The sequence below is a fragment of the Schistocerca piceifrons genome, chromosome 1 (genome assembly GCF_021461385.2).
Source record: "Schistocerca piceifrons isolate TAMUIC-IGC-003096 chromosome 1, iqSchPice1.1, whole genome shotgun sequence".
Taxonomy (NCBI): Eukaryota; Metazoa; Arthropoda; class Insecta; order Orthoptera; family Acrididae; genus Schistocerca; species Schistocerca piceifrons.
Window position 1 is genome coordinate 897,295,575 of NC_060138.1, and position 26,747 is coordinate 897,322,321.

The window sequence follows — 26,747 nt, forward strand, 5'->3', positions numbered from 1 at the left end:
TCCTATTCAATACCTCCTCATTAGTTATATGATCTACCCATCTAATCTTCAGCATTCTTCTGTAGCACCACATTTCGAAAGCTTCTATTCTCTTCTTGTCCAAACTAGTTCTCGTCCATGTTTCACTTCCATACATGGCTACGCTCCATACAAATACTTCCAGAAACGACTTCCTGACACTTAAATCAATATTCGATGTTAACAAATTTCTCTTCTTCAGAAATACTTAGTACAAGTACCATATGTTAATGGTTTTCAGTTTGCAAAGTTTAAAAAGGTGGTTATAGCAAACAGATAAACTGTCACTGTTTTAGTTTGTAAATGCCAAAAGTTATTCATGAGTATGAATACTCTTTGTTTAATTTTGTGGCAAGAATGTAGTGACTTGTTCATCTAAGACAGGAGATATGTGGTGCATTATATGACTTTGGAGAAAACGATGCACTACCAAATGGCTGCCTGACCAATGAATGATGGTTGTGATACTTGAAAGTATTCACTTTATTATTTAAGTAATTGAGAATCTCATACTGTTTAAAAGTTTTTTTTTGTATTCTTGTATGTACAAAGGGTTGGATGGACACAGAGTGTCTGCAAGGTGGGATGATTTTTGCTGTTAGACTATTTTGCAGTAAATGCTGGTTTGGTGATTTATTCCATTCTGCAGTCCTGGCTACAAGATTTCCCACACACCATGGAACACGAATACCTTGAAAATTCAGATGATGTCACAAAAAATAAAAAAAACTAGAAGACACATTCTATCTGCCAGTATGGGCTAAGAAAAAGTCATTCATGTTAAACAGAACACCTGTGTTTATGAAGTGCTACAATCTTCCTAAAGGGAAATTCATTACAATCTAATTTCTAAAGGCATACTTTCTACTACTGGTAGAAAGTTGAAGCTAGGTAAGGGCTTTCAGTTTTCAGCACAGGAAAAATTGCAATGGAGAAAAAGTCTAAAGTTAAGAAGTAGTACACACTTACTCTGGAACTGAATCAATAAGTAACAGTTCAGAGTTAAAAAGTAAAGGTGACTAATCTTAACAAACATATATTCTCAAACATGGAGCCCTTCACGATGTAAACTTTCAGCTGATGTAGAATGTGTCAAACAGAGTTGTGTCATAGCTCAGAAGTACTTTCCTTTATTACCTCCATAAGATCAGTCTCATAAACTGTTACAAAAATTTAATGCTGCAGACGGTGAATACATCTCAAAAGACATTAAATGAAAGATAAATCCATTTGTGACTATGTAGACTGCAAAGTGCATTGTACACAGACTGTGGTGAAGAATGAGGAGCCAAGGTGCTGGCACAGCAGACTGCAACTTTTTATTCAGCAGCAGGATATAATAAAGGTTTAATCTGATTTTTGCACAAAAAGCACTCCACAGCACAAATGCACAAAAAAGCCTTCTACAGCACAATTCATTATTACCTTTTCTTGTCACTATTCCCTGTCAATAATGAATTAAAAACAGACATAAATTTTGACCTAAATACTTACTTATAGTTAAAGGAATGACATATGAAATCTGTAGCTTCCAGGCATCTACGAGCACATTTGCTGACACTTGTGTATAACCATTTTTCAACATCATGACCTTTCAAACGTCTTGAGGAGAACTTTGAAAAACTGTCCAAATAAGACGCACAATCTGTCTCATCATGGCCATTACTGCAGTCCTACCACATGGAAGAAATTTGTCATATTACTTCAAAAATATTTTAATCTATTAATTTAAAAAAAAAATCAATGAGAAAAAACATTTAGATATAAAATCAGCCAGCAACCTTATCACCATCACAAACCCAGGATTCATCTATACACTCATTGAACTGACACTCAAATTTCTTTGGCCCACATCCTTGAATTACTGGAGTTTTCTTGATTCCTGAAACAAAAACTGCAGTTATGGCTCTTCTTTTATTCACGGAATAATCTGATAATGTGTGGTTCTTATCATAGGCATGAATAAATACGAAATTTTAACCAGCACAAACCTGTAGTCCAGCAAATAGGGATATCACAGTATTCAAATCTAACATCATCTCCAACAAAACACCAAGGGTGGCTTTCACCTCCATTCAGATTGCGACAGTAATTGTGATTAATTAATGTTGATCTTAGTTCATGTGGAATAATTTTCTCCAGAGATGATTTAACCTTTTCATGATTCCAGTAATGGCATGGCAGACCAGTCACAGATACGTTAGCTGTTCCACTATAGTCTCGACCATTCCTTACAACACAACCTGTAGCAATAACGTAATAATCCATTTTATCCTTAAGTAGGGTGGACAGTTTATATTAAATGGCAGGATCTTCTGCAACTTTATTTTAAAATTTCTAATGAATACTCTAGACACTATTTCTTAATGAGATATGTGAACGTCATTTTCACTGTAAAACTACATCTGGGAAAACAGTGAGTAGTAAAGTCTTGATTATTTGATGTGTTCCATACCAAAATCTATTGGACCATACAATTACACATATGAGCAGATTTAAATACAATGAAAGTCATTTGGAAAGCACCACATTTAACCACATATATTTAACAGGTCATAAGTAAAACTTTAAAATTTCAAAATAATGCTCTAATATAATTGGTACCATTAGACCTCTGGATACTTTAACTAACTACAGTAGCATGCAACAAGAGCCATTACATATATAATGGCTTCAGATGAAAGAGAGACTCAGTGAGTCTTTGAGGTACCAGTTTCTACATGAATTCACATTTTGTTGCTATTGACTGCTGGAGTAGATTTGTGAACAAATAGATGAGGGATCATGTCCTGAAAATGTTCAAATTGCTATAAAAGGGGTAAAAGGAAAGCCAAGGAAAGAAGACTGTGTGCATCAATGTGAAATTGGTTTGGGCATTTTTGGATACTGATGTCTGAGAATTTTAAGGAGTCCTTTGTACTGCTTGCACATATATCCAGGAGGAATATATTTCTGTTTCAATATGCTCTCCTTGGAGCTGTTCTAGCTGTTGTTGCGCTATAGCCCTGAGACTGCTTTGCATGCATCCATGCACACACACACACACACACACACACACACACACACACAAGGTAGTGAAAAAGGGTGACAGTCTAGCATAATAAATATTGATAGTAACCAAGTATGTGTGGCCAAAATAACTAAGTGATGAAACAATTGCCCATACCCCCTTGTTAAGTTCTACAGCATGCTCAGTGATAGCAGGGCAAATGTTACTGTTGAAGACTATTTGCATCCATAAATTCATTCTAATGATAGTTTACAATTGGGCATACACATTTAAAATGTTGGACAGCAATTATAGATCAGAAACTTCCTGGCAGATTAAAACTGTGTGCCAGACCGAGACTCGAACTTGGGACCTTTGCCTTTCGTGGGCAAGTGCTCTACCAACTGAGCTACCCAAGTACGACTCACGCCTCATACTCACAGCTTTACTTCTACCAGTACCTGTCTCCTACCTTCCAAACTTTACAGAGGCTGTAGAGTGAAAATTTCATTCTAATTATAGATCAGTTGATAAGTCACAAGGGTGCACCCAAAGATGATAATATGTTTTGCAATGCTGGAGCTTACAGCAGGATATATTAACAGTAAAGAGCATAATGAAGCCATTACAACATGAATGAAATATGTGCAAGATGGAAATTCAGAATAACAGGATTTTATTAAGCTTTTGGGCACCCATAGGCATAATGAACACAAAAGTGCACCAAACTGAAGTATATGTGTAATCTTTATTTGAAACCAAATACAAATGTTGCTATAATAATGTGCATGTGATGATTGTAAAATGTTAATTGGCAATGATGAAAATGAGTATGCATGTATTTTCTTCTGATGCAGACATATAATTAAAACCACATTCTGGTACTTGAAAGTGGAGTGATAATCCTGAAGTGCAAACAAAACAAAAATATAGTGCCTGGAGATCATTCACTGGCATTACTGTTTTATTTATGCTGTGCATTTGTGTAACGCCATAGCATAAGTTCTTGGCCTCACAAAGAAAAATATAAATGGTGAAGACATGCATATGTTTTCCTCTGATACAGACATATAATTGAAACCACATTCTGGTAATTGAAAATGGAGTGATATCCGTGAACTGCAAATAAAACAAAAATATTGTGCTGGCAGATCTTTCACTGTCATTATTGTTTTATTTATGATGTGCATTTCTGTAACTCTGTAGCATAACTTCTTGGCCTGACACAGAAAAAACAAAATTGTGAAGACAATGTTTTATTTTTCACCTTACTCACCTTCTTAATCAGTACATGTAGTTCAAGAAATTTCCACTTCTCTGATACACTTAGTAAAATAAAGTTATCCAAATGTACAAATAACTTTGTTATCTCAGCCTAAATTTCATCAGACAATGTCAATTTTCATCCTGCCAGTGATTTCATCAATACTGGGAGCAAAATGCAATTACTGGAATTCAGATATTGTGAATGTGGCTAATGTGAAGTCTCTCTGAAATGAAGATCTTTCATGCTTCCATACAAAGTGTGCTGAAGAAAATATTTTATTGATAAAAAGAGAACTTTTTTGTCAGAAGTGGGTATTTAGAAAACAAATATAAATCTTAAATTTGTCCAACGTTGAAGTATAATAAACCTCAGGGATGGTTCAGCCTTTCTGGTGATAATATTTGAACCAAACCTTGAGAGTTCTGGAAAAGTAGACATGACTTGTCCTGCAAACGTTTGCTTCCCTGAGTGGAATTTCAAAGTTTTCCAGACGCTGCTTCAATCCCTCCTTCAATGCTGGTACATAATTTTAATTCCATGCTTCATCTACTGCCATAAAATGCCAAATAAACTCACTGTAATTACTTTTAAATAAGTATAAACTATATTCAGCAATGATAATAAGAGGGAACATTTGTATGTTGGTTCACAGGCATAGTATCCATGGAGCAGAGAGCTTTGCCACACCCACATCATAATAAATGCAGTTTCAGAGCCCATGTTTACTAGAAAATTTTACTATCTCCTCCCAAAGTATGGAAAACAAAGAGCTTACAGTAGAAAATATTTGTTTCACTGAATCTCTTAAGGTTTGCATTTTAGAGCCCATATTTACTGAACAATTTTTTCTTGTTTCGGTCCTATTACCTTGCAACCCAAAGTATGAAAAGCATACAGCTTGCTATAGAAGAGATTTGGATCACAGTGCTGTAGATGAAGACAATACTGGACTGCCTGTGTTGTTAAGAAGAATAATGCAATGTTCCTTCAGACATGCACATATGTCTGAAGGAACAAGCACTGCAGCAACTACAACCGTTATGAAACACATGAAATGTATTTGCAATTGCAAACAATCATGAGTTGTATAGGGGAACGACGACATTTAAAATTTGTGCCAGACCAGGACTTGAATTCAGATCTCCTGCTTTATGCAAGTGGGCACCTTAACCGCTTTGGCTACAAGTGCACAATGAACAGGCAGACCGGAACTTCCATATGTTGTCATCGTTCCTGTGTCACAACCTGTGCTTGTTCACACCTTATGCAATTTCCATATACGTAATGACATTTTAATTGAAAGCTGCATCGGCACGTATAAAGGAATTTTGCAGCATTCTTCTTAACAACATAGGCACTGTATTATTGTATTTATCTGCCAATACTAGGCAGCAACTTTCAATTAAAATGTCCTCCCGAATTACATAATGTGTGTACGAGTTCAGGTTGTGATGCAGGAACTACAACTTATGGACATTTAGGTCTGGCCATTAGTTGTGCACTGATAGCCAAAGCGGTTAAGGTGACAGCTCATGTAAAGCTGGAAATCCAGATTTGAGTCTCAATCCAGCATAAATTTTCATTGTCGTCAATCCGTTATACAGTTGTTCTTATATGCAACTGTAAATACATTTCATGAAACTGAAGGTGGGGGTTTTAGAGCCCAAAGGATAGGATAGTACACAATATTTTTAGAGCCCAAGTTTACTAGAAATTTTTCCTCCTAATGATCATTCCTGTCATATCACAGAATATTTACCATTCCTCCTGGGGTACTCTGTATAGTCATACAATGTAGGCCCACCTAGCTAGCCACATGGTCTAACGAACTGCTTCCTGAGCGGGAAGGTCTGCCAGTCCCCGGCACGAATCCGCCAGGTGGATTAGTGTCAAGGTCCGGTGTGCCGGCCAGCCTGTGGATGGTTTTTAAGGCGGTTTTCCATCTGCCTCAGTGAATGTGGGCTGGTTCCCTTTATTCAGCCTCATTTACACTATGTCGGTGATTGCTGCACAAACACTGTCCCCATGTATGAGTACACCATCATTACTCTACCGCACAAACATTTCGGGTTACACTCGTCTGGTATGAGACATTCCCAGGCAGGTCCACTGGGGGCCGAACTACACAATAACCCTGGGTTCAATGTGGGGCGGTGGTGGGGTGGGTGGACTGCTGTGGCCTGTTGTGGGGTTGTGAACCACTGAGGGCTACGGTGGGACGAAGCCTCTTTGTCATTTTTAGGTCTTCAACCACACAATACACATACAATTCAGGTGGTTTTTGTTTTGTGGGCATTAGAATGTGGTCCAATGCATATTTCTCTGCCCAAATTTTTGTCTTCTAATGCTGGAGACATCATCGGAGGCTATAACAACTCAGAAAGCTGTTATAATCTCAAACAAACTCAGCAAGCTGAACAGCCCAAGTTTCCGATTGAGATCGTAATTGCTTTCTGAGGTGTTACAGCTTCTAATGATGTCTCCAGCACTGGAAGACAATACATTACACAGAGAAATGTGTCTTCATCCACAACAGAAGAAGCATAAAACAAAAATCACTACACCGTACATTGCTGTCACAATCTCATTAGTAATGCAGGTTTCTATACCACTCACTCACTCACACACACACACACACACACACACACACACACACACACACACAGTTGCTGTATCACAAAAGTAGTGTCTGATCTATAAGACATGTCCAACAGAACACACACACACACACACACACACACACACACATACACACACACACACACACGCCACATATATATATAGTAATACTTCATCACAGTTTGTAATTCAATATGATCCATACTTCACAACAATTTATACACTTGAGTGTTTACCTGTTTACCACCAACAAGCAACTTTACTGTGTGCCATTTAAGGAGCTGTACTTTCCACAGTCTCTGGCCACATTTGAACCACCTCTGTGTTAAACTTAGAGCTTTTAGACTTGCCTCACTTAAATTTTCAGACAGATACTTCCCCTTTCCTGCTGTAACCAGTCCTAGTCCATGAGATCCATGAAATGCCACTTAGATATGTTTACTAAAGGATATAGCCGCCATTTGACTGTACAATTTATCATGAGATCTACATTTTAAGTGTTACAAACGTCAAAAATCATTTAACTGTTGTGGATCGCAAGTCCTTGTTAAAATATACATCTTTGGTTATGTAAACCCAATGCTTTGTAAGTAAAAGTGATAACATTTTGTGATATGTTAATTGGCTGGTGACTTGCATACTTTATTAACAGAATAAGGCTGTGAAATAAAATGGGTAACTTTATCTAGTTTCACTGTTTCTATGCAGTAATCAACATAAACATAAGTGAAACAGCTGTCAAAGATCATCACAGCGACATTTCGTTATGCACCGTGTAATCTATGGTATATCAGGGAACCAGGTAGTGGAGCTGTTTATTTAACAAGCTGTTTACATTATTTCTGTAAAGGTACAAGATGACACTGTATTATATGGCATGGAGAACCAACTACACACTGTGCATGTGAAGATCATGACATACACCATTGTAATTTAAGGGACAGAAGTTCAACTTGTGAGAACATTAAATATGTGATACATGGTCTGTTATAATAATGTACAGTTATAAATATCATTAAGGATTACAACCACCATTCATAAGAGCATGTCTCGTACAACTCCACAATATAAAATTAATGATTGTAAACATCGTTGAAGGTTACAAACCCCTTTACACAGAGCCCTTAAAGATTCTCATAAAAGATGAAGCATTCAAGATGACAAAAGGCAAAAAGGGGTGCATACTTAAATAATATTGCAGTATAGACTGTATATATATGAGTAACGTGAGTACATTGGTTTGATTTATTTCTGGTAATTCTAATCCGGATCTTACCCTTGCCTGCTATGCCCACCTCAGCGCCCTTGCCCTCTCCTCTCCACAGACGCTTTTTTCTCTTTTGTATTCCTGAATGCTGGATCTTTTATGAGAATCTTTAAGGCATCCATATAAAGGGGGTTATATCGTTTAATGGTGTTTACAACAATTTATTTTATATTATGGACCAAGTATCTTGTGTAAGGTGGTTGAAATACTTAACAATGTTTATAATTATTTATTTTTGTAATGGACCATGTGTCAAATATTAACACTCTCGCAAGGTTGAACGTCTATCTCTCTTAAATTACAATGGTGTATGTCATGAACCTCACAATTTCTACGTCTTTTAAATTACAGTGGTGTATGTGTACGTCATGATCTTCACACGCACACTGTGAAGTTGATTCTCCATGCCATATACTGTATTTACTTGAATCTAAGCTTCACTTTTTGTCTGGTTTTTGTAATCCAAAAAACCGCCTGCAGCTTAGAATCGAGTGCAAAGTAAGCGGAAGTTCTGAAAAATGTTGGTAGATGCCGCCACAACTAACTTCTGCTGTCAAATATACGTAGCAGTACACAGGCATGTTTTGCAGGCACAAAGATAAATACTGGCGCCAAAACCTCTGTGTCAGTAAATATATATTTAAAAAAAAAAAAAAAAAAAAAAAAGAAACGGTAGAAGACGAGCTTTTTTCTCCGCCCCAAGGTTTGACCACTGCAGTTTCATACATTGTACAATGAAGTACCGTAAATAGAAATTCCGTATTGTTATTGTTCATCTTCAAATGAAGCAGCCTTTCAAATATTCATAGCAACAAAAATAAATTTCTTTACACAAAATTACCAACAATGCACAAGGCTCTAGGATTGTTGCACGAGTTGATATGCTGGGGCTCATTAAGATTTCATGTAGCAGCACCTATTGCTTCATGGAATTTTGTGAAGTGCTTATTGATGTTAGTGAACCATAATGAAGTGCTTCATTATAGTACCAAATCCAAGAGGGGAGATATTTCTTTCATGGAACAAAGATCTAATCATGCTGCAGATCTGCAATTCGGGATTGATGAGAGCAACGTCAGGCAATGGCGACTGCAGAGAAACAAATTATTTGAATGTTCAAGTAACAAGAAAGCATTTAGTAGGCCAAAGTGTGGTTGATATCATGCGCAAGAAGTAATTTTAAATGAATTTGTTAAGGAACATCGTCAGAAATTCCTGCCTGTGAATGCTGAAATTTTTAAAATTAAGGCACATGAAATTACTAGAGAGCAAAAAACCAAAAATGTTAAGGCTAGTCACAGCTGGATTGATCTGTTTATGAAGCACTGGGGTTTTTCGCTTCAGAGGTGAACTTCAGTTGCACAGAAGCTGCCGAAAAATTATGACGAAAAACTTCTGGAATTTCAGTGCTTCGTAATTAGGCAGTGGACAGAAAAGCAATACCTTCTTGGTCAGGTAGGAAATGCTGACCAAACTCCCATATATTTTGACATGTTGTCAAATTATATGGTTTACGCAGAAGGAAGGAAAGACATAAGTGTTCTTACATCAGGGGGTGAAAAACGGCAGATGTCTGTCATGCTTGCTTGCACAGCAGATGGACATAAATTACACCCATTCATAGTTTTCAAGTGAAAGACTTTACTGAAATCAGAAGTGTTTCCAAAAACTGTAATTGTACCAGCAAATAAAACTGGGTGATTTTCAGAGGACAAGGTGCTGGAATGTATTTGGCGTGTGTGGAATCATCATCCTGGAGCAATGCTTGGTTTATGGCAGTCTGTTGGTATTAGATGCGTACGCAGGCCATACAACACCTGCAGTAAAACAAAAATTAGAGGAAAAGCAAAACAGACTTGGCAGTAATTCCAGGTGGGATGATGTCATTTCTGCAACCACTTGATGTCTGTTTGAATAAACCATTTAAGAACAAGCTTAAACGCATGTACACAGACTGGCTTTCAAAAAGCAACAGACAACTAACACCAACAGGATGTGTAAAACATGCAAGTTTGTCGCAAGTGTGCCGATGGATTTATGATGCATGGAAGCGTGTTCCAAATCAGACTGTGCAACAAGAATTTAAAAAATGTTCGATATCCAATGCACTACGAGGTATGGAGGATGATGCTCTGTATGAAGAAATGAGCAACATAGAATCGAGTGATAGTGATTCAGAATCATGACTGAGATTTTAAACATTTCGTATAAGATGTATTACAAACCAAATAAAATTTTGTTTTAAATTTCAGCATTTAATTTCTAAGTTATTTTCATTCTTATTTTATATGTGTTGCTACTCTGCATTGCACTTTGCATTCCTGTTGGCTGGGTGTATTTACTATACATAACTTTAAGCACAATAATTTTTGTATCATGGATTGTAGTCTCCTTAGCTGATAACAATAGCATCTGACATTACAAAAGTGGAAGCTTCTAAGTGAACCATCATTTGGACAAGTTAGCCATCAGTGATGACATCAATGAGATTTCTTGATATCTTCATGACTGTTATCCACAGAGAATTTGCATCATGGGTGGCCTCACTTCCATAAATGGTCACCTTGCTTGGTTTTCCTAAATTCAGCATTCATACTAGTGTCTGGTACTTCTGTAGTAGTAAATCTAACAGGGAATGGCAACAGCATGTTGGAGAGCAACCTCATCTATGGTATAGTGATGTGCTTTGTCTCACAGGTTGACTACAATCATCTGCATTTGACTAGCATCAACAGAACTGTTTGATGGTTGATGTCTGTCAGCATAATACTTGTCATAAATTCACCTTCTTTTTCTGCAGTTGCTTACGTGTCCAGGGCATGCAGAGTGGAAACACACTGGTGTGTCATTCTCTGTCCTCCAAATGTCTGTTCTTCTGTGGGGCACTGTACTTGGTGGAGGATTTGGTAATAGCTACATTAGTCTGGGACTGGGTTGTTGCCTGACAGCTATGAGTCCTAGTAAGCCAAGCCCATTCTTCCGGGCATGTTTAGCTGGTGGCAGAGGTTAGTGCTAAAGACTGATACACCTCTTCCTCAATATTCTCTACTACCTCCTGATGCACCAAGTCAACATCAAAGGCTGCTGTCTCTTCTATACTCAGTGCAAAATTTCTGGCTGCCATCCATTTCTGTGTCTCTTCTGTTACTATCCTGTGTACGAGAGAGGTGAGCTTGTGGTGGTCTCCTATGACTGTCACATGGGCAACATTCAACAGTCGAGCATGTCTCTTTCATCAGGCCTCCCCACCCCACCCCATACCACCCCTCTCCACCCCTGTGTGTGTGTTTTATTATTATTATTATTATTATTATTATTATTGTATTTCCACATTGTGCTGGCACCATTTGATGAATTCGTCTGTTGTGATATACTTTAACAGAAGTGCTTGCATATGTCTTCTGCAACTCTTTTCATCAAATGTGGATTTTGTCCAGTTCTGTCATATTCAGATACATGATGTGGCACAGGGTCAAATCATTTTTTATCTACAACTGTGCCATTTCACCATGACATTTGACCTTGTTCTATTCTTCCACCAGGTGGACTTGCCATTGATTGTCACCAACCATTATCTTCAGTTCAGCCTGGTATTTTGTCCCAGCTATTGAGTTTCTCTTCATTATTCTTAAACTAGTGCTGGACTGTTCCCTCTAGATAAGGGTACACATTTGCAAAACACAGCATATCATCCCACTTGTTCTATTTGGTGACTCAGCTGAGTCCCTTGAGGCAAATGTTTGGTTCCTGACAAGTATCTCCGGAAAACAATGATGGGTGCCTGATGTGCAGCTGAGTTACTGCTGTTTTGGAATGCATCTGTCTCCTGAATATATGGGTCTTATGAATGATGTACAGTTTGTATTTAGGTTCCTGTCTGTGTAAGACTGCTTTTATGTTGCCCAATTGGAGCCATGCATCTCCACCAAACAATGTCACATCAAAACCACAATAAATTCCAAACTGGAACTCAAGGTTATCAATGAATTACAACTCTTACAACGCAAAGCATGTTTACTACTGACACCAACACAGAACTACGAGAGAACTGAATTCCTGAACATAGGTTGCTGCTATTTATACAAACACAGAATATTCCAGACTGTACTATTTCTACATATTCCAGAATATACAAACATTAAACACATAAGATATCTTCAGAACCTTACAGAAACAATGAATAGCAAACAACAAAAAAATACTGGTGTTCAGGGATGAACTGGTGACCTGCGGCATGCCAGTAACACTAACCACCACAGCACACTGAATGATACTAGAACTCAAGGCAATATTCAAGTACATCTATGAGTGCCACAGATGTCTTAGTGAGCTTTAGAGATATCATAGTTTCTACTGCAGATGTCAAATGTCATTAACAATCAATATCATAAAAAACTGATGATTATTCAAGGATTTTGTTATTGACACTTCATTACTCATAAATGTGAGCAGGCATGCATGTTATGTCTGTTTAAAATGTGCATTGTATAAGAGGAATATTTGGAAAAAATGATTCCTCAAGTTCCTTAATAATCTTCAGATGATTTATTTGAGAACGACTCAGATTGGACTGCCTGAAAATGGGGTGAAGGCTTGATTTGTTTCAAGTGCTATTGCTGCATATGTTTCTAGTATTATTTTCACGGAAAGTTGGTAAGGGAAGATATAGTCTGTCATGAAAAGGATTAATTTCAAACACGGAATGACGGCAGAAAAGACTTCGCATACGAGTGTAATGTTGGAGTCAGTATCCCTCCTTTATTCAAGTTGTACCATTTGCACTGCATTATGAATGATAAACATAATTTTAATTGTAATCTTTCTGTTTTAGGTGTCTATTTGGCACATATACTGGTTATGGAAGAAATAGACATATAAAGACCATGTCTCTGCATATGTATTTACATTTTTTATGTAGTAAATAATTTAAATATGAGTTTCATCTGTTTACTCAGTTTCTACACTATCAATACAAATGCTCGTATTTGAATGTGGAAAAATCCAGGAAACCTAAAAAAAGTTATAAAATTGCAACTAGAGGTTGGTACAAACAAGACGTAGATGTATACACTGTAATAAGACCTGAGAAAAAAAAGGCAAACAGATTTTAGACTTGAAACTTCCTGGCAGATTAAAACTGTGTGCCCGACCGAGACTCGAACTCGGGACCTTTGCCTTTCGCGGGCAAGTGCTCTACCAACTGAGCTACCGAAGCACGACTCACGGCCGGTACTCACAGCTTTACTTCTGCCAGTACCTCGTCTCCTACCTTCCAAACTTTACAGAAGCTCTCCTGCGAACCTAGCAGAACTAGCACTCCTGAAAGAAAGGATATTGCGGAGACATGGCTTAGCCACAGCCTGGGGGATGTTTCCAGAATGAGATTTTCACTCTGCAGCGGAGTGTGCGCTGATATGAAACTTCCTGGCAGATTAAAACTGTGTGCCCGACCGAGACTCGAACTCGGGACCTTTGCCTTTCGCGGGCAAGTGCTCTACCAACTGAGCTACCGAAGCACGACTCACGGCCGGTACTCACAGCTTTACTTCTGCCAGTACCTCGTCTCCTACCTTCCAAACTTTACAGAAGCTCTCCTGCGAACCTAGCAGAACTAGCACTCCTGAAAGAAAGGATATTGCGGAGACATGGCTTAGCCACAGCCTGGGGGATGTTTCCAGAATGAGATTTTCACTCTGCAGCGGAGTGTGCGCTGATATGAAACTTCCTGGCAGATTTTAATCTGCCAGGAAGTTTCATATCAGCGCACACTCCGCTGCAGAGTGAAAATCTCATTCTGGAAACATCCCCCAGGCTGTGGCTAAGCCATGTCTCCGCAATATCCTTTCTTTCAGGAGTGCTAGTTCTGCTAGGTTCGCAGGAGAGCTTCTGTAAAGTTTGGAAGGTAGGAGACGAGGTACTGGCAGAAGTAAAGCTCTGAGTACCGGCCGTGAGTCGTGCTTCGGTAGCTCAGTTGGTAGAGCACTTGCCCGCGAAAGGCAAAGGTCCCGAGTTCGAGTCTCGGTCGGGCACACAGTTTTAATCTGCCAGGAAGTTTCATATCAGCGCACACTCCGCTGCAGAGTGAAAATCTCATTCTAGATTTTAGACTGTCCATAAGTAATGAAGATTTCTGACATCGCCAGCACTGTAAATGTAGTGACTGAGAACATGTAGTGACTGGTAGAACATGTTCGTACAGTAATTATTAAGAACAGTCACATCATGATATTGAGGCATACTTTCCAGTTTACATAAACAATACTGCATGAAATCATTTCCAGCAAAACTGGCAAGTTTCTGTAACAAGGGTATGCACAGACAAGACTCACACTTTGAAAAGTGTCCTAGCAATGGAAGAATTTTCATATGAGTAGCCAGTTGAATGTTCTCTTATTTAAAATAAATGCCACTGATATTGTGTTGAAACTTATTTTCAACATGATACTCAATTGATCAGTGAGGGAATAACTAAACTAATATGTGTTCATAGGTTTTCCCAGCAAATATGCCAACTGAAAGTGTCTCAGGCATGCAGAGAGATTGATTCATCATTGTAGAACAAATTTTCAATGGAGTAACGTGCCATTATCACCTGATGATGGTGGTGCATTATGCCACTGAAAATTCATTCTACAACAATCATTCAATCTGGCTGCATGTCTGAGAGACTTTCAAGTAACTAAAATTACTTCATATGTATAAACTAACTTTCTCATAGCATTGATGTGGCATTCAAAGTCTCACTTACCAACAGCATCATATGGACGTTTACAAATAAAAGCATCTGCATACAGCTCATTGCAGTCTCTTGCACTCCAATAAAAATAATCAGTTTCACATGCTGTTGTCATCTCATCCAAAATACATGGGAATGTTCGACTGATTACAATACATAATGGATGTGTAGCAGTAGCTGGTGGAGTCTCAAGTTCAAGTTGCCAACCTAGAACAGCAAGACTAAATAAAAATGTAAATGGACAGCAGAATTGTAATAGTAACATAAATTACTAATCTATTTGGAACAATTCCAGAAATAATTCATATAAGCTGTTTCATTACAAAGAAATAAACAGAAGTGATTAATAGCAAAGACTCTATTGCAGTTGAAAGATGCATGACACATAGATACACACAACAACAAAAAAAACATAACACACACACACACACACACACACACACACACACACACACACACACACACACACACACACACAATGTTTAATTGCAGTTGTCCAAGCAGACAAGTATGCAGGAGAGGAAAGGAGTGTTCAACTGGGAGGTGTTTATTTGTGAAGACAAGGACGGATTAGGGAGATGTTGGGCAGCAGGAGAGCAGGGACAATAAGTAGACCTCAGTGGCAGTGGAAAATAAGGATTAAATATAGTAATAAGCATAAAATGGATGTGTGAAGCTTGGAAGTCCAAGTGGGTTGTAACAACATTACAATGTAGTTGGACAGGATAATGAAAACGTGCAGGTGTATCTATATTTCATACTAGGTGGCTTTGAAGAACGACACTGGTTGAAAACTTAGCAATATTTTCAGTCTTGTTTATGGGCCTGTTGACCATGCAATGCTCAACGATACTACGAGTTGTTACGTTCACTCTTTCGATTATTTACATTCCACCAAGGGGTTTCCATTACCATATAAAATTTCCCTTTTCCTTTCCCATGAACGATACTGACACAAGAAAGTAATGGAATGGAATGGTGACAGTGAAGGTAGGTGGTGATATTTTTTGGAAATATGGACGGGACCAAGAAAAATGAAATTTCCTGATTATAGGAAACCAACATTCTAACAACCATAAAAGACATTATTTTACTCGGATGTCTCAATCTGATTGAGAGCAATAGAAAAGTGATTTTAGTCCATAGATGATATGAAGGGAAGTAAAGTTAGAAAAGAATAGGTAACTCATGAAATGTTGATGAAAATGTAGCATAAAATAATGGGGAAAAATATAGAAGATTAGGTAAATCAACATAGAACAAAGATAGGAAAACTGATGCAAAAGTGTGAGGTAATAGAGACATTAAAGAAGTTAGGAAATTATGAAATTTTATACAGGAGAGTTAAAGAAAGAGTATTTGAAGATGAGAAAAGAAATATAAATTGAATGGCAACTGATCATAATGAGATAATTACACTTTCTGAGCAATGAAAAGTGTTTAACATACCACAATAGTAGACTGAAGACCTGAGTGAAAGAAAACAAAAGGAAAGGTGCCTGTCTACTGAAGAAGACAAATTGCTGGATGATGGTGAAGATTAGAAAGGTTACCACATTCTGAAAGACAAAGCAGTAAAGAGTCTTAATGAAATGAAAGACAAAAAGGCAAGTGGAATAAATGAGCAACAAGTATAAATATTTATTGGTGCTGTAAGTATGGGAATAAGGGTCTTATGTAAATGAACATGTGAAAGTGGGACACAGCCAAAACAATTATTGATGACAATCATTATTCTAAGTGAGGGAAAAAGCATCAGCCCATCAGTATTGTTGCACCCCAGGTGGCCGCCAATGGTCAACTGCTTCCTCTCAACAGTCACTGCTGCTGGCCCATTGGCTTCACTAATGCTGCTGCTCCCACTGGGTTTCTGCCATGTTGCCATCACAGCTCACATCAGGCTCCTGCCGAGCTGACTCTGTTGCTTCCACACCCTGCAGTGCTTCTGGCACTGCTCCACACTGAACTGCAGCCAAGCTGGTGTTGAAGCATCACTAGTCACCTACTAAACTCAGATCACAACATCGTACCAGACTGCGGCAAAGCCAGTGCCGCAATACATGCTGGGCTCCTGCCAATCCTGTACCTGCAACATCACACTGAGCACCAGCCACACCCCAACCACAGAATCACACTGGGTGCCAGCTGCACCCTCACCCCAGCATCATGCCAGGCACTGGGTGCATCCTTGCTGTAATGTCACACAAGTCGACAGCTGCACCTATGCAATAGCATTATTCCAGGATCCTGCAGGCTCATGACGATGCCACTAGGACTGGCTAGTCAGCACCCTGCCCACCAGATCCAGAGGAGCATTCTCAGTTTTATTTACCAGATGTGCTATTGTTAACCTTTGCCTTTATTTGTGCAGTAAAATGTTACAGATGCCTATCTGGGAAACAGTTGTTTATTTTTAGCTAACCTTGCCACCACCTAAGGCCACAAAAGTTGACAGTGAGGCCTTTCTGTCACCATTTCCAGCATCTTCACCTGGCATTGTGTCTAGAAATGACTAGAGTTGTGTCCCACCTGGCCTTTGCCCTTCCAACGTCTAGCTGAGCCTGCTGGTGCCTGATGTCCCACTGGCCCACAGAATCCAGCCAACCTCGTCAGCATCACTGCAGCTCAAATGACCCTCAACAATCAAGCATCTGCCTTCCATCAGCCACGAATGGGTTGCTGACATCCCATCTGCCAACCTGCATCTGGCTGAGCCTGATGGCACCTGGGCTGATGATGCACCATACCTTCTGCATCCAGGCAAACTGCCACCACCTTGATACATGCCTTGCTTCTGGGCCAGTACCCTACTGACACCTTCAAGTCTCTGGCAAACATCGTTGATTAAGCTTGTGCCTTCCACTGGGCACAGATGCTCTGCAGGCGCCATCTTGGCCCCTGTGGCCATTGTTGGTTGACTCCTATCTCCTATCAGCTGCTGAAGTTATCACCACTTCATCAGCCCAACAACACTGTAGATGGCTGCTGTTGGTCTAACTTTTGTCTTGTACTGGTCACTGGTGCCATTCCAATGCCGACTCACTATTTTCTGCCATCCCAAAACTGGTGCTAATAGCATAGGCACATAGGGAACACACATGACACAGATCTGTAAGTCCACGGTATTGGTGATAAGTTGAGAAAATTGTCCCGAAACACATGTGCTACAAAATGCCACTGTTTCCCGTGCATGTACCCTGACATCAATATGGGATGTGATCACCGTGCACACGTACACAGGCTACGCAATGGGTTGGCATCCTCTGGATCAGGTGGTCAAGCAGCTGCTGGGGTATAGCCTCCCATTCTTGCACCAGTTCCTGTCGGGGCTCCTGAAGTGTCGTAGGGGTTTGAATACATGCAGCGATACATTGACTGAGAGCATCCCAGACATGCTCGATGGAATTTAGGTCTGGAGAACAGGCAAGCCACTCAATTCACCTGATATCTTCTGTTTCAAGGTACTCCTCCACGATGGCAACTCGGTGGGGTCTCGTGCATTATCATCCATCAGGTGGAAGGTGGGACCCACTGCACCCCTGAAGAGGTGGACATACTGGTGCAAAATGACATCCCGATACACCTGACCTGTTACAGTTCCTCTGCCAAAGACATGCAGGGGTGTACGTGCACCAATCATAATCCCACCCCACACCATCAAACCATGACCTCCATACAGGTCCCTTTCAAAGACAATAAGGGGTTGGTATCTGGTTCCTGATTCATGTATAGCGTCCCCAGTGCCAAATTTTTATCATGTAGCAGTAAAATAATAATTTCTCTGTGTAGGTTTAGATTGCAAAGAAATAATTTATGACAGAATGATCTAAAGAGACGACAAGATACGCTCTTTTGTTAATTTTTTTAGTCGACTTCGCTTCTTCTTTTGTCTTGAATGTGTCTAGAGGGACATCTTGCGTGTGCTGACGAATGTAAGCATATTTGTATGAGTTAAGCATATAATATACTGATTTAATATTATTGTGCACTTTTAATTTGTAAGAGGTGATCCCGATTTCATGTCCGCCTTCCTTGGATTAACCTGCATTCAAGTAATTTACAGTTCAACAATCGCAGCAGCCGATGCAGCCAATGACGCCATTATGTGGCGATATTAACTTATAAAAAATTAGCGGAAGCGGAAAACTCGCCCGCTATTAACATAATATTAATTTTTCTCCACAGCCGCCCGACGTTGCAGAAAGTACTTAGCTTTAAGATTCTTATTTTCAGTACCATAGCCGAGAACCAGAGCCAGGACTCCGACTACAATAAAATGGTTAAGGGAGGTAAGAAAAATACTCTCGCGCGTGTGTGGGCCGCAATTTTAATTAATAACTACAGATTTCTTGCTTTAAAGTGAACTGACTAGCCGAGGAAATTAATATGAAAAGTTTATTACATTGTTCAACTTAAATATCATTTTTATTAAGGCCCACCACGTAAGTCGGCAACAATCAAAAAATAATAATAACAATAATAATATATTAAATTACGACGGCCGACGGACGTGAGATTGGCGCCGCAACTTTGGGGCCCGATTAATATGATTCTATTGTATTGAATGTAATTATGTATGTGTCTAATTGTTGTAAAATATTAATGCTTGTATGAATTCTTTTACATGTACAACAACAAAACCACACCCTGAGGAGATCTGGAGAGGAAAAAGTGTAGAAAAGAAAAAGGATTGCGAGAAAGAAAAATAAGTAAGGTAAGGCCTATTGTGCAAGCATCCTGTGTAGCTCTGTGCGGAATATCGAACCCATGTGCACATGAGATACCTTCGGTGTTTTGTGTATTTATGTGTTTATTTTTGGAGGGGATAATTATTCGTTTTGTTTATTTATATGTTTATTTTTGGAGGGGATAATTATTCGTGTGTGTATCAGTGTTAAAGATTTGTCAGTGGCTTAAAGTGAATTTATTATGGGTAAGATAGGACAAGCTAAAGCATCCGTACCAGACGAACAAAATTTTGTTAATATGGAAAGTGAGGATCATTTGCAATACGTAACCGAATCCCAAGCCACCGCCTCGGATAACATAATTTCCGGAGCGGGGGGCGAGGATCTCCGGTCGGTGAATGACGCTCCACAGCAGAATGGGTATAGAGTAACAACTCCACTGCCTGGGCAGGGGGGCCAATCGAGTGCTAGATTAAGCGGGGCACCAGTATGCTCACCGATTGCAGACCCATTTGCAGAATTTCTGCGCAGGTTAGAAGAAAGAGATAGGGAAAGAGATCAAAAGCTGGCTCAGATGCTACGTGAGCAAGAGCAGCGCAATGAAGCGAAACTAGATAGGATCCAAAGCGAACTTGCCGAGATGCGGGACGCTTGCAAAGAAATCCCCGATCTTGTGCAAAGCTTAGCCGGCGAGATCCAAAAATTACAGATATCACAGCCTAGGCTTGAAGACAATGTCCAGACTTTAACCAACCGTGTGGATAATGTGGAGATAGATGCACGGAAAAGTATTGACGCATATTTGGAAGTGCAAGCTCAAAAAGTAGAAAAACAATTAAATGAATGGCTAGAAGTAAAGGATCGCGAGATATCTGCAAGGATTGAAAGCGACGTAAAAACAAGCGACTGCGGCCGCGAGTGTAAATATTGACGCTAGCGCTGCTGCACTACATGCCGAATTAACAGAGATCAAATTCCGTGTGACAGCGGAGTTGCCAAATTGGCAACAGGAGGTCGCGCGGAGACTGTCTGCGTTGGAAAGCAATGTAAACAGTGGCAGACAGATCATGAATCCGACTCCGCGTACTGATTACTGTAATAACGCTGACGGTAGGCAGGGTGCGAGTGCGCAACCGCAACCTAATGCGAATTATGAGCACGAACAACATGCGATACCATGCAGCGCACATCACGAAGTGATGAATGTCCCAGAATGTAGCAATCAGAGGTGCAAAAAAGAGGACAATGTAATAAAACACAGGACATTCCAACCTTTCAATAGCGAAAAACGAAATGTTCACCCTGTTGTATTTATTAAGAGCTTCAGGAATGTGTTTCCCAGGACATGGACGGAAAGACAAAGAATACAGTTTGTGGTCTCCTTTATTCAAGGTGACGCGGCACTGTGGGCCACCGACGTGTCTGAAAAATGTCTAACGATGCAACAGTTTGAAGGTGCATTCTTGCAAAAATTCTGGTCTGATAGCGTCCAAGAAAGACTACGAAAGGAGTTGTACAGTCCAGAAATGTACAATCCTAAGATGGGAACGTTACGCAAATATTTCGAAAAGTATATAAACAGAACCAGGTACTGGGATGAGCCAATGTCCGATCGTGAGATAATCAGATTAATAAAAATGAAGTTGCCCAGTGAAATTAAAAGATATTTCATCAATGTGCCGGAATACGATATAGAACAATTCATGGAAATAGTGGATTCTGTTGACTTATTGATCGAAGATATGAAAACCGAAAACAAGTGGAACCATGCAGGCCGTAATCAACAAAAAGCCGATTACAATAGCAGCCACAGTAATGGTAGTAACTTAGTACCAAATGGTAACGGGAATAGGCAAGAGCACTGGCAACAGAATCGAGGCACAAACAATGGCAATGGTTATAACGGCAACGGTTATAATTGTCAAAATCGAAAGAGACATCATGATGGACGTATGAGTAATGGATATAATGGTAATGGCAATCCGCAATGGCGGAACAACCGAAACCAGTGGCATGGTTGTAATGAACCGACACCACAGTGGCAAAAAAATACAGCGCCACAATGGAACGCCAACCCAGGTTCGTCACAGAACATGTCAGGAAGTTACAACCGACCACCGCAAAACCAGAGCCATTCACAATATCAAAATACACCATCGGGGAGGCAGGGCGGCCAACCCAACAGTAGCAACAACAACAACCAGAAACACAATATGAGGTTAGTGGAAGTGACTGACAACTGTCAACCCACTAATGCTCATCCGTTAAACTAAAGACAGCCACAATACGCTCTCCGTTGTTGGCTGCAGGATGGTGTAGTGAGGGCACATTCACGGATGACAGCCATAAGCTTTGTATGCTGAGATACAATGAAGGAACAAAAATAGAAAAGGAACTTGTAGACATACTGCAGAAATGTAACTGAACCGGCAAAAGTGTTGTGCAGGCTATATTGCAAGCAGATATGTACGGAGCACCAATACAGATAACAGTTGATACCGGTACGTCAACCAATGTCATGAGTGCAAATTTTTACAAGTACTTGAGTCAAAATAATAGAATACCAGTATTGCCAGTGAAGAATTGTTGTGTAACAGGTGCAATAGGTGCACAATCTCATATCATAAAGCACCAGGTGCAAGTCGAGTTTACGGTAGGAAATGAAGCAATGAAAAGCTCGTTCCTAGTAGTTAAAGGATTAGGTGTTGCTTGCATCCTGGGAATGGAATTTTTACGCCAGAGGGACGCAAAAATCGACCTCTTGTGCGGGGAAGTAAGCCTTATGAATGAGGATAGACGTGTAGTTTTGCCGTTGTTGAGGACACGGGAAGTGCACGGTAAATATTGCCGGAGCTTTCAAACGAGATTCGAAGGAATACAGGTAATGAATTTATATTCTGACTTAAGTACAAGACAAGCATATTATAAAGAATTTATTACTGGAGATAAAGAGGAAAAAAGGAAACTGATAGCCATGAAAGTTAGGGAGTCAGAACATTTGACGGAAGCACAACGAAACGAATTGACTCAGCTACTTACAGATTATGAGAATGTGTTTTCGGAAAAACCCGGTGTTATCGAGGGCTACACCTATAACATAGAAGTGGTACCTCACGATACTTTCTGTCACGCAAACTACACCATCCCATGGTCAAATAAGGAGGCAATTACGAAGGAAATAAGAAAAAATACTTACAAAGACTTAAAGAAGTTCGCTCAGTAGAGCAACTTTTACATATGTGAATAATAGGTTAAGTTTATAGTGTATTTTTTTGTGAGTAAATGTTCAGATTTTAGTGTAACATTTAAAGACAATGAGGCACACAAGATTAGTGCGATTCAATTTTGTAGATGTTAAGGAATAATAGTATTTTTAAACAATTGCATTTTGAAAAAAAAATGAACATAGATTTAAGAATATTTTAAAAATTTCATGTTGAAAAATGCTAAAAAAAAATATTAAAAAAAAATTTTCAATAGCATGTAATGATGACAGAATTTTTTATTAGTGTCATGAATATTTTTGAACTGTAGTAGTAATGAAACTTATGAAAATTTAATATTATAATGTATATGTTGTTCCATGTATTTATGTCTATACCAATCTTGAAATATGCTCAATCATAATTTACTAAACAACATGAGTGCAGGGTGTACATCACCCAAGGTACCTCATGTGTTGTGGACAAGGTACAAAGCAAATCAGTAAATGCGATTACCGCTAAGCACTGTTAAAATATATTGCCATCTGCTAAGGCAGAGATTTGCACGAATTTGTAGTGTAAACAAAAGTCACAAATCTAACATTAATCTAGGAACTTGCACGCTAGGCCTAGATTATAAAATGTCTACAATAATGCGAGAGGCAAAGTTTTGTAAAGTCGAGCCTGGCTCTGGAGGGCAAGTACGCAATGAGTGGGCAGACATGACATGGGGACTTACCTCAGATGAGACGGAAATACAATTGTATAGTCAAAATATCTGAAGGCAAGTACGACTCTAAGTGGAAAATGAAAAGAGATAATTAGTGCGAGAGACTGGTAAAATCCAGCACAAGCCAAAATCCAGTTCAGACTGAATGAAATACATTAGTGTTTGTGAACTAATCGAAACAGTTACTTTAAACAGTGTGAAAAATTGTGAAGGTGAAACTGTGATATGGACAGTGAAGTGCTAGTATTGAACGTTCAACAGCGGTAAAGATGCCAAACGCCAATATTACGCACGAAAAACTGTGAATTTGCTTATAAATGTGAACTGTTAACGTGAAGTGAACCCACAGTCAATATTTTTGGGACAGACTGTAATTTCAGTGAGTACAACAATGTGAGATTGGAATGTGATGCGTGGACTGTTGGGACACTCACCAGTGCCTGCGAGTGCGGCGAAAACAAATAATTTTGTCAAGACAAAAACTGACGTGTGATGGAAACAGTATTGCATCAAAACTGCATTCACGGGAGAAGGTCCATGTCATGTATTCTGCAAGACATTGCTAGCTTGACACTCGGAAACTGGCGAAAACTTAACAACAACTGCCGCACTAATAAATGCTTCTTTCCCACCAGCGTAACCATCTGCAGCGGGAAACAAATATTACGTTGGTTGTGTGTATGTTTCATGTACTACATCGGAGATGCGTAGCAGAGCTGACTCCTGCAAACAAGCGCGGGAGGCGGATATCATCCCACTCTGTCACGCCTGGTCGAGACAGAAGCGCATCGCCAACCGTGCAGCCGATCAGCTGATTCTGATGTTCCGCGACGGCAAGACACACGCTGGCGTCGAGCGGGCGTTGACCTCTCCGCAGCCGCCGCGAACGCCGAGCACCGAACACGCCAACCGACGCCGTCGCGAGCTAAACGTCGCGGCATAGATCATCAACGACACCGCAATCAAATGTTATAATGACCTCATTTTTTGCATATTGCAACAAAAATATTTGTATGCACATCCTGTACTCCAATGAAATTCCAGAAACAATTAAGTGAAAGTGACCAAAGCAGTTAGTCTGTCACTCCGCCGAGGTTTTCCCCAGGTTTCCCTACGGCCGCGCCAAATCGGGAGCAAACAGTTGACACCCCTGGGACTTCAAATATTCCGGACTAACTCGTGGTTGTATACCTTGAACTTCATCTGTATTACACCTTGTGTGCAACACACCTCAGTAATTACTACTGTGTAAACATACGATGTGACATATGTAAACTGTGAAAGAAAAATCTGCGTGTGGACACTGTGGACATGAAAGAGGAAATATTTATGTCAAAAAACACGAACATTTTTTATGACATAAACATTTCGGGGGGCAATATAGCGTCCCCAGTGCCAAATTTTTATCATGTAGCCGTAAAATAATAATTTCTCTGTGTAGGTTTAGATTGCAAAGAAATAATTTATGACAGAATGATCTAAAGAGACGACAAGATACGCTCTTTTGTTAATTTTTTTAGTCGACTTCACTTCTTCTTTTGTCTTGAATGTGTCTAGAGGGACATCTTGCGTGTGCTGACGAATGTAAGCATATTTGTATGAGTTAAGCATATAATATACTGATTTAATATTATTGTGCACTTTTAATTTGTAAGAGGTGATCCCGATTTCATGTCCGCCTTCCTTGGATTAACCTGCATTCAAGTAATTCGCAGTTCAACAATCGCAGCGGCCGATGCAGCCAATGACGCCATTATGTGGCGATATTAACTTATAAAAAATTAGCGGAAGCGGAAAACTCGCCCGCTATTAACATAATATTAATTTTTCTCCACAGCCGCCCGATGTTGCAGAAAGTACTTAGCTTTAAGATTCTTATTTTCAGTACCATAGCCGAGAGCCAGAGCCAGGACTCCGACTACAATAAAATGGCTAACGGAGGTAAGAAAAATACTCTCGCGCGTGTGTGGGCCGCAATTTTAATTAATAACTAAAGATTTCTTGCTTTAAAGTGAACTGACTAGCCGAGGAAATTAATACGAAAAGTTTATTACATTGTTCAACTTAAATATCATTTTTATTAAGGCCCACCACGTAAGTCGGCAACAATCAAAAAATAATAATAACAATAATAATATAATAAATTACGACGGCCGACGGACGCGAGACATGCCAGATGAAAACCCAGTGAGAACCACTGTTCAGACTGTACCTCAACTCGTCCCAACCTGGGACCACTGTTCCAATGACCATGTACTGTGTTCTTGACACCAGGCTCTACGGGCTCTCCTGTGACCAGAGGTCAGTGGAATGCACCTTGCAGGTCTCCAGGCAAATAAACCATGTCTGTTCAGTCATCTGTAGATTGTGTGTCTGGAGACAACTGTTCCAGTGGCTCAGGAAGGTCCCAAACGAGGCTACCTGCATTACTCCGTGGCTGTCTGTGGGCACTGATGGTGAGATATCAGTTTTCTTGTGGTGTTGTACACTGTGGATGTCCCATACTGTAGCACCTGGACACGTTTCCTGTCTGCTGGAATCATTGCCATAATCTTGAGATCACACTTTGTGACACACGGAGGGCCCGTGCTACGACCTGCTGTGTTTGACCAGCCTCCAGTTGTCCTAGTATTCTACCCCTCATAACGTCATCAATATGTATTCTTTGAGCCATTTTCAACACACAGTCACCACTATAATGTCTGAAAACATCTGCACACTTACTCGCTGCACCGTACTCTGACATACACCAACACACCTCTGTGTATGTGGACTGCTGCCAGCACCACCGTGTGATGACCGCAGGTCAAATGCACCGCATGGTCATACCCTGAGGTGATTTAAACCTACAAACCGCCCACCAGAGCATTGTTTCACCATGGATCAGCAATATCCTTAATTTATGAGCATGAGTGTACATGATTCTTTTTATAGATGTAATGAATGTCCATTATTAAATCTATAAAAAGAATCATGTACACTCATGCTCATGCCGTTGGTGGGGAGGCTTGCGTGCCTCAACGACACAGATAGCCGTACCGTAGGTGCAACCACAACGGAGGGGTATCTGTTGAGAGGCCAGACAAACGTGTGGTTCCTGAAGAGGGACAGCAGCCTTTTCAGTAGTTGCAGGGGCAACAGTCTGGATGATTGACTGATCTGGCCCTGTAACACTAACCAAAACGGCCTTGCTGTTGTGGTACTGCAAATGGTTGAAAGCAAGGGGAAAC

General features: G+C 39.9%; 1 protein-coding gene across 4 annotated transcripts in view; it reads right to left on the reverse strand.

Annotated features, from left to right (window-relative positions):
• The window catches only part of LOC124716918 (serine protease svh-1-like), a 470,384-nt gene that overhangs the window by 224,309 nt on the left and 219,328 nt on the right, over positions 1-26,747 (reverse strand). For all 4 annotated transcript variants that reach the window (XM_047243502.1, XM_047243517.1, XM_047243493.1 and 1 more), the window contains 4 exons: positions 14,909-15,103; positions 2,010-2,261; positions 1,800-1,900; positions 1,513-1,691 (listed from right to left, as the gene is read on the reverse strand). In XM_047243502.1, the coding sequence (XP_047099458.1) occupies positions 1,513-1,691; positions 1,800-1,900; positions 2,010-2,261; positions 14,909-15,103 (727 nt within the window). The remainder of the gene's footprint in view (positions 1-1,512; positions 1,692-1,799; positions 1,901-2,009; positions 2,262-14,908; positions 15,104-26,747) is intronic.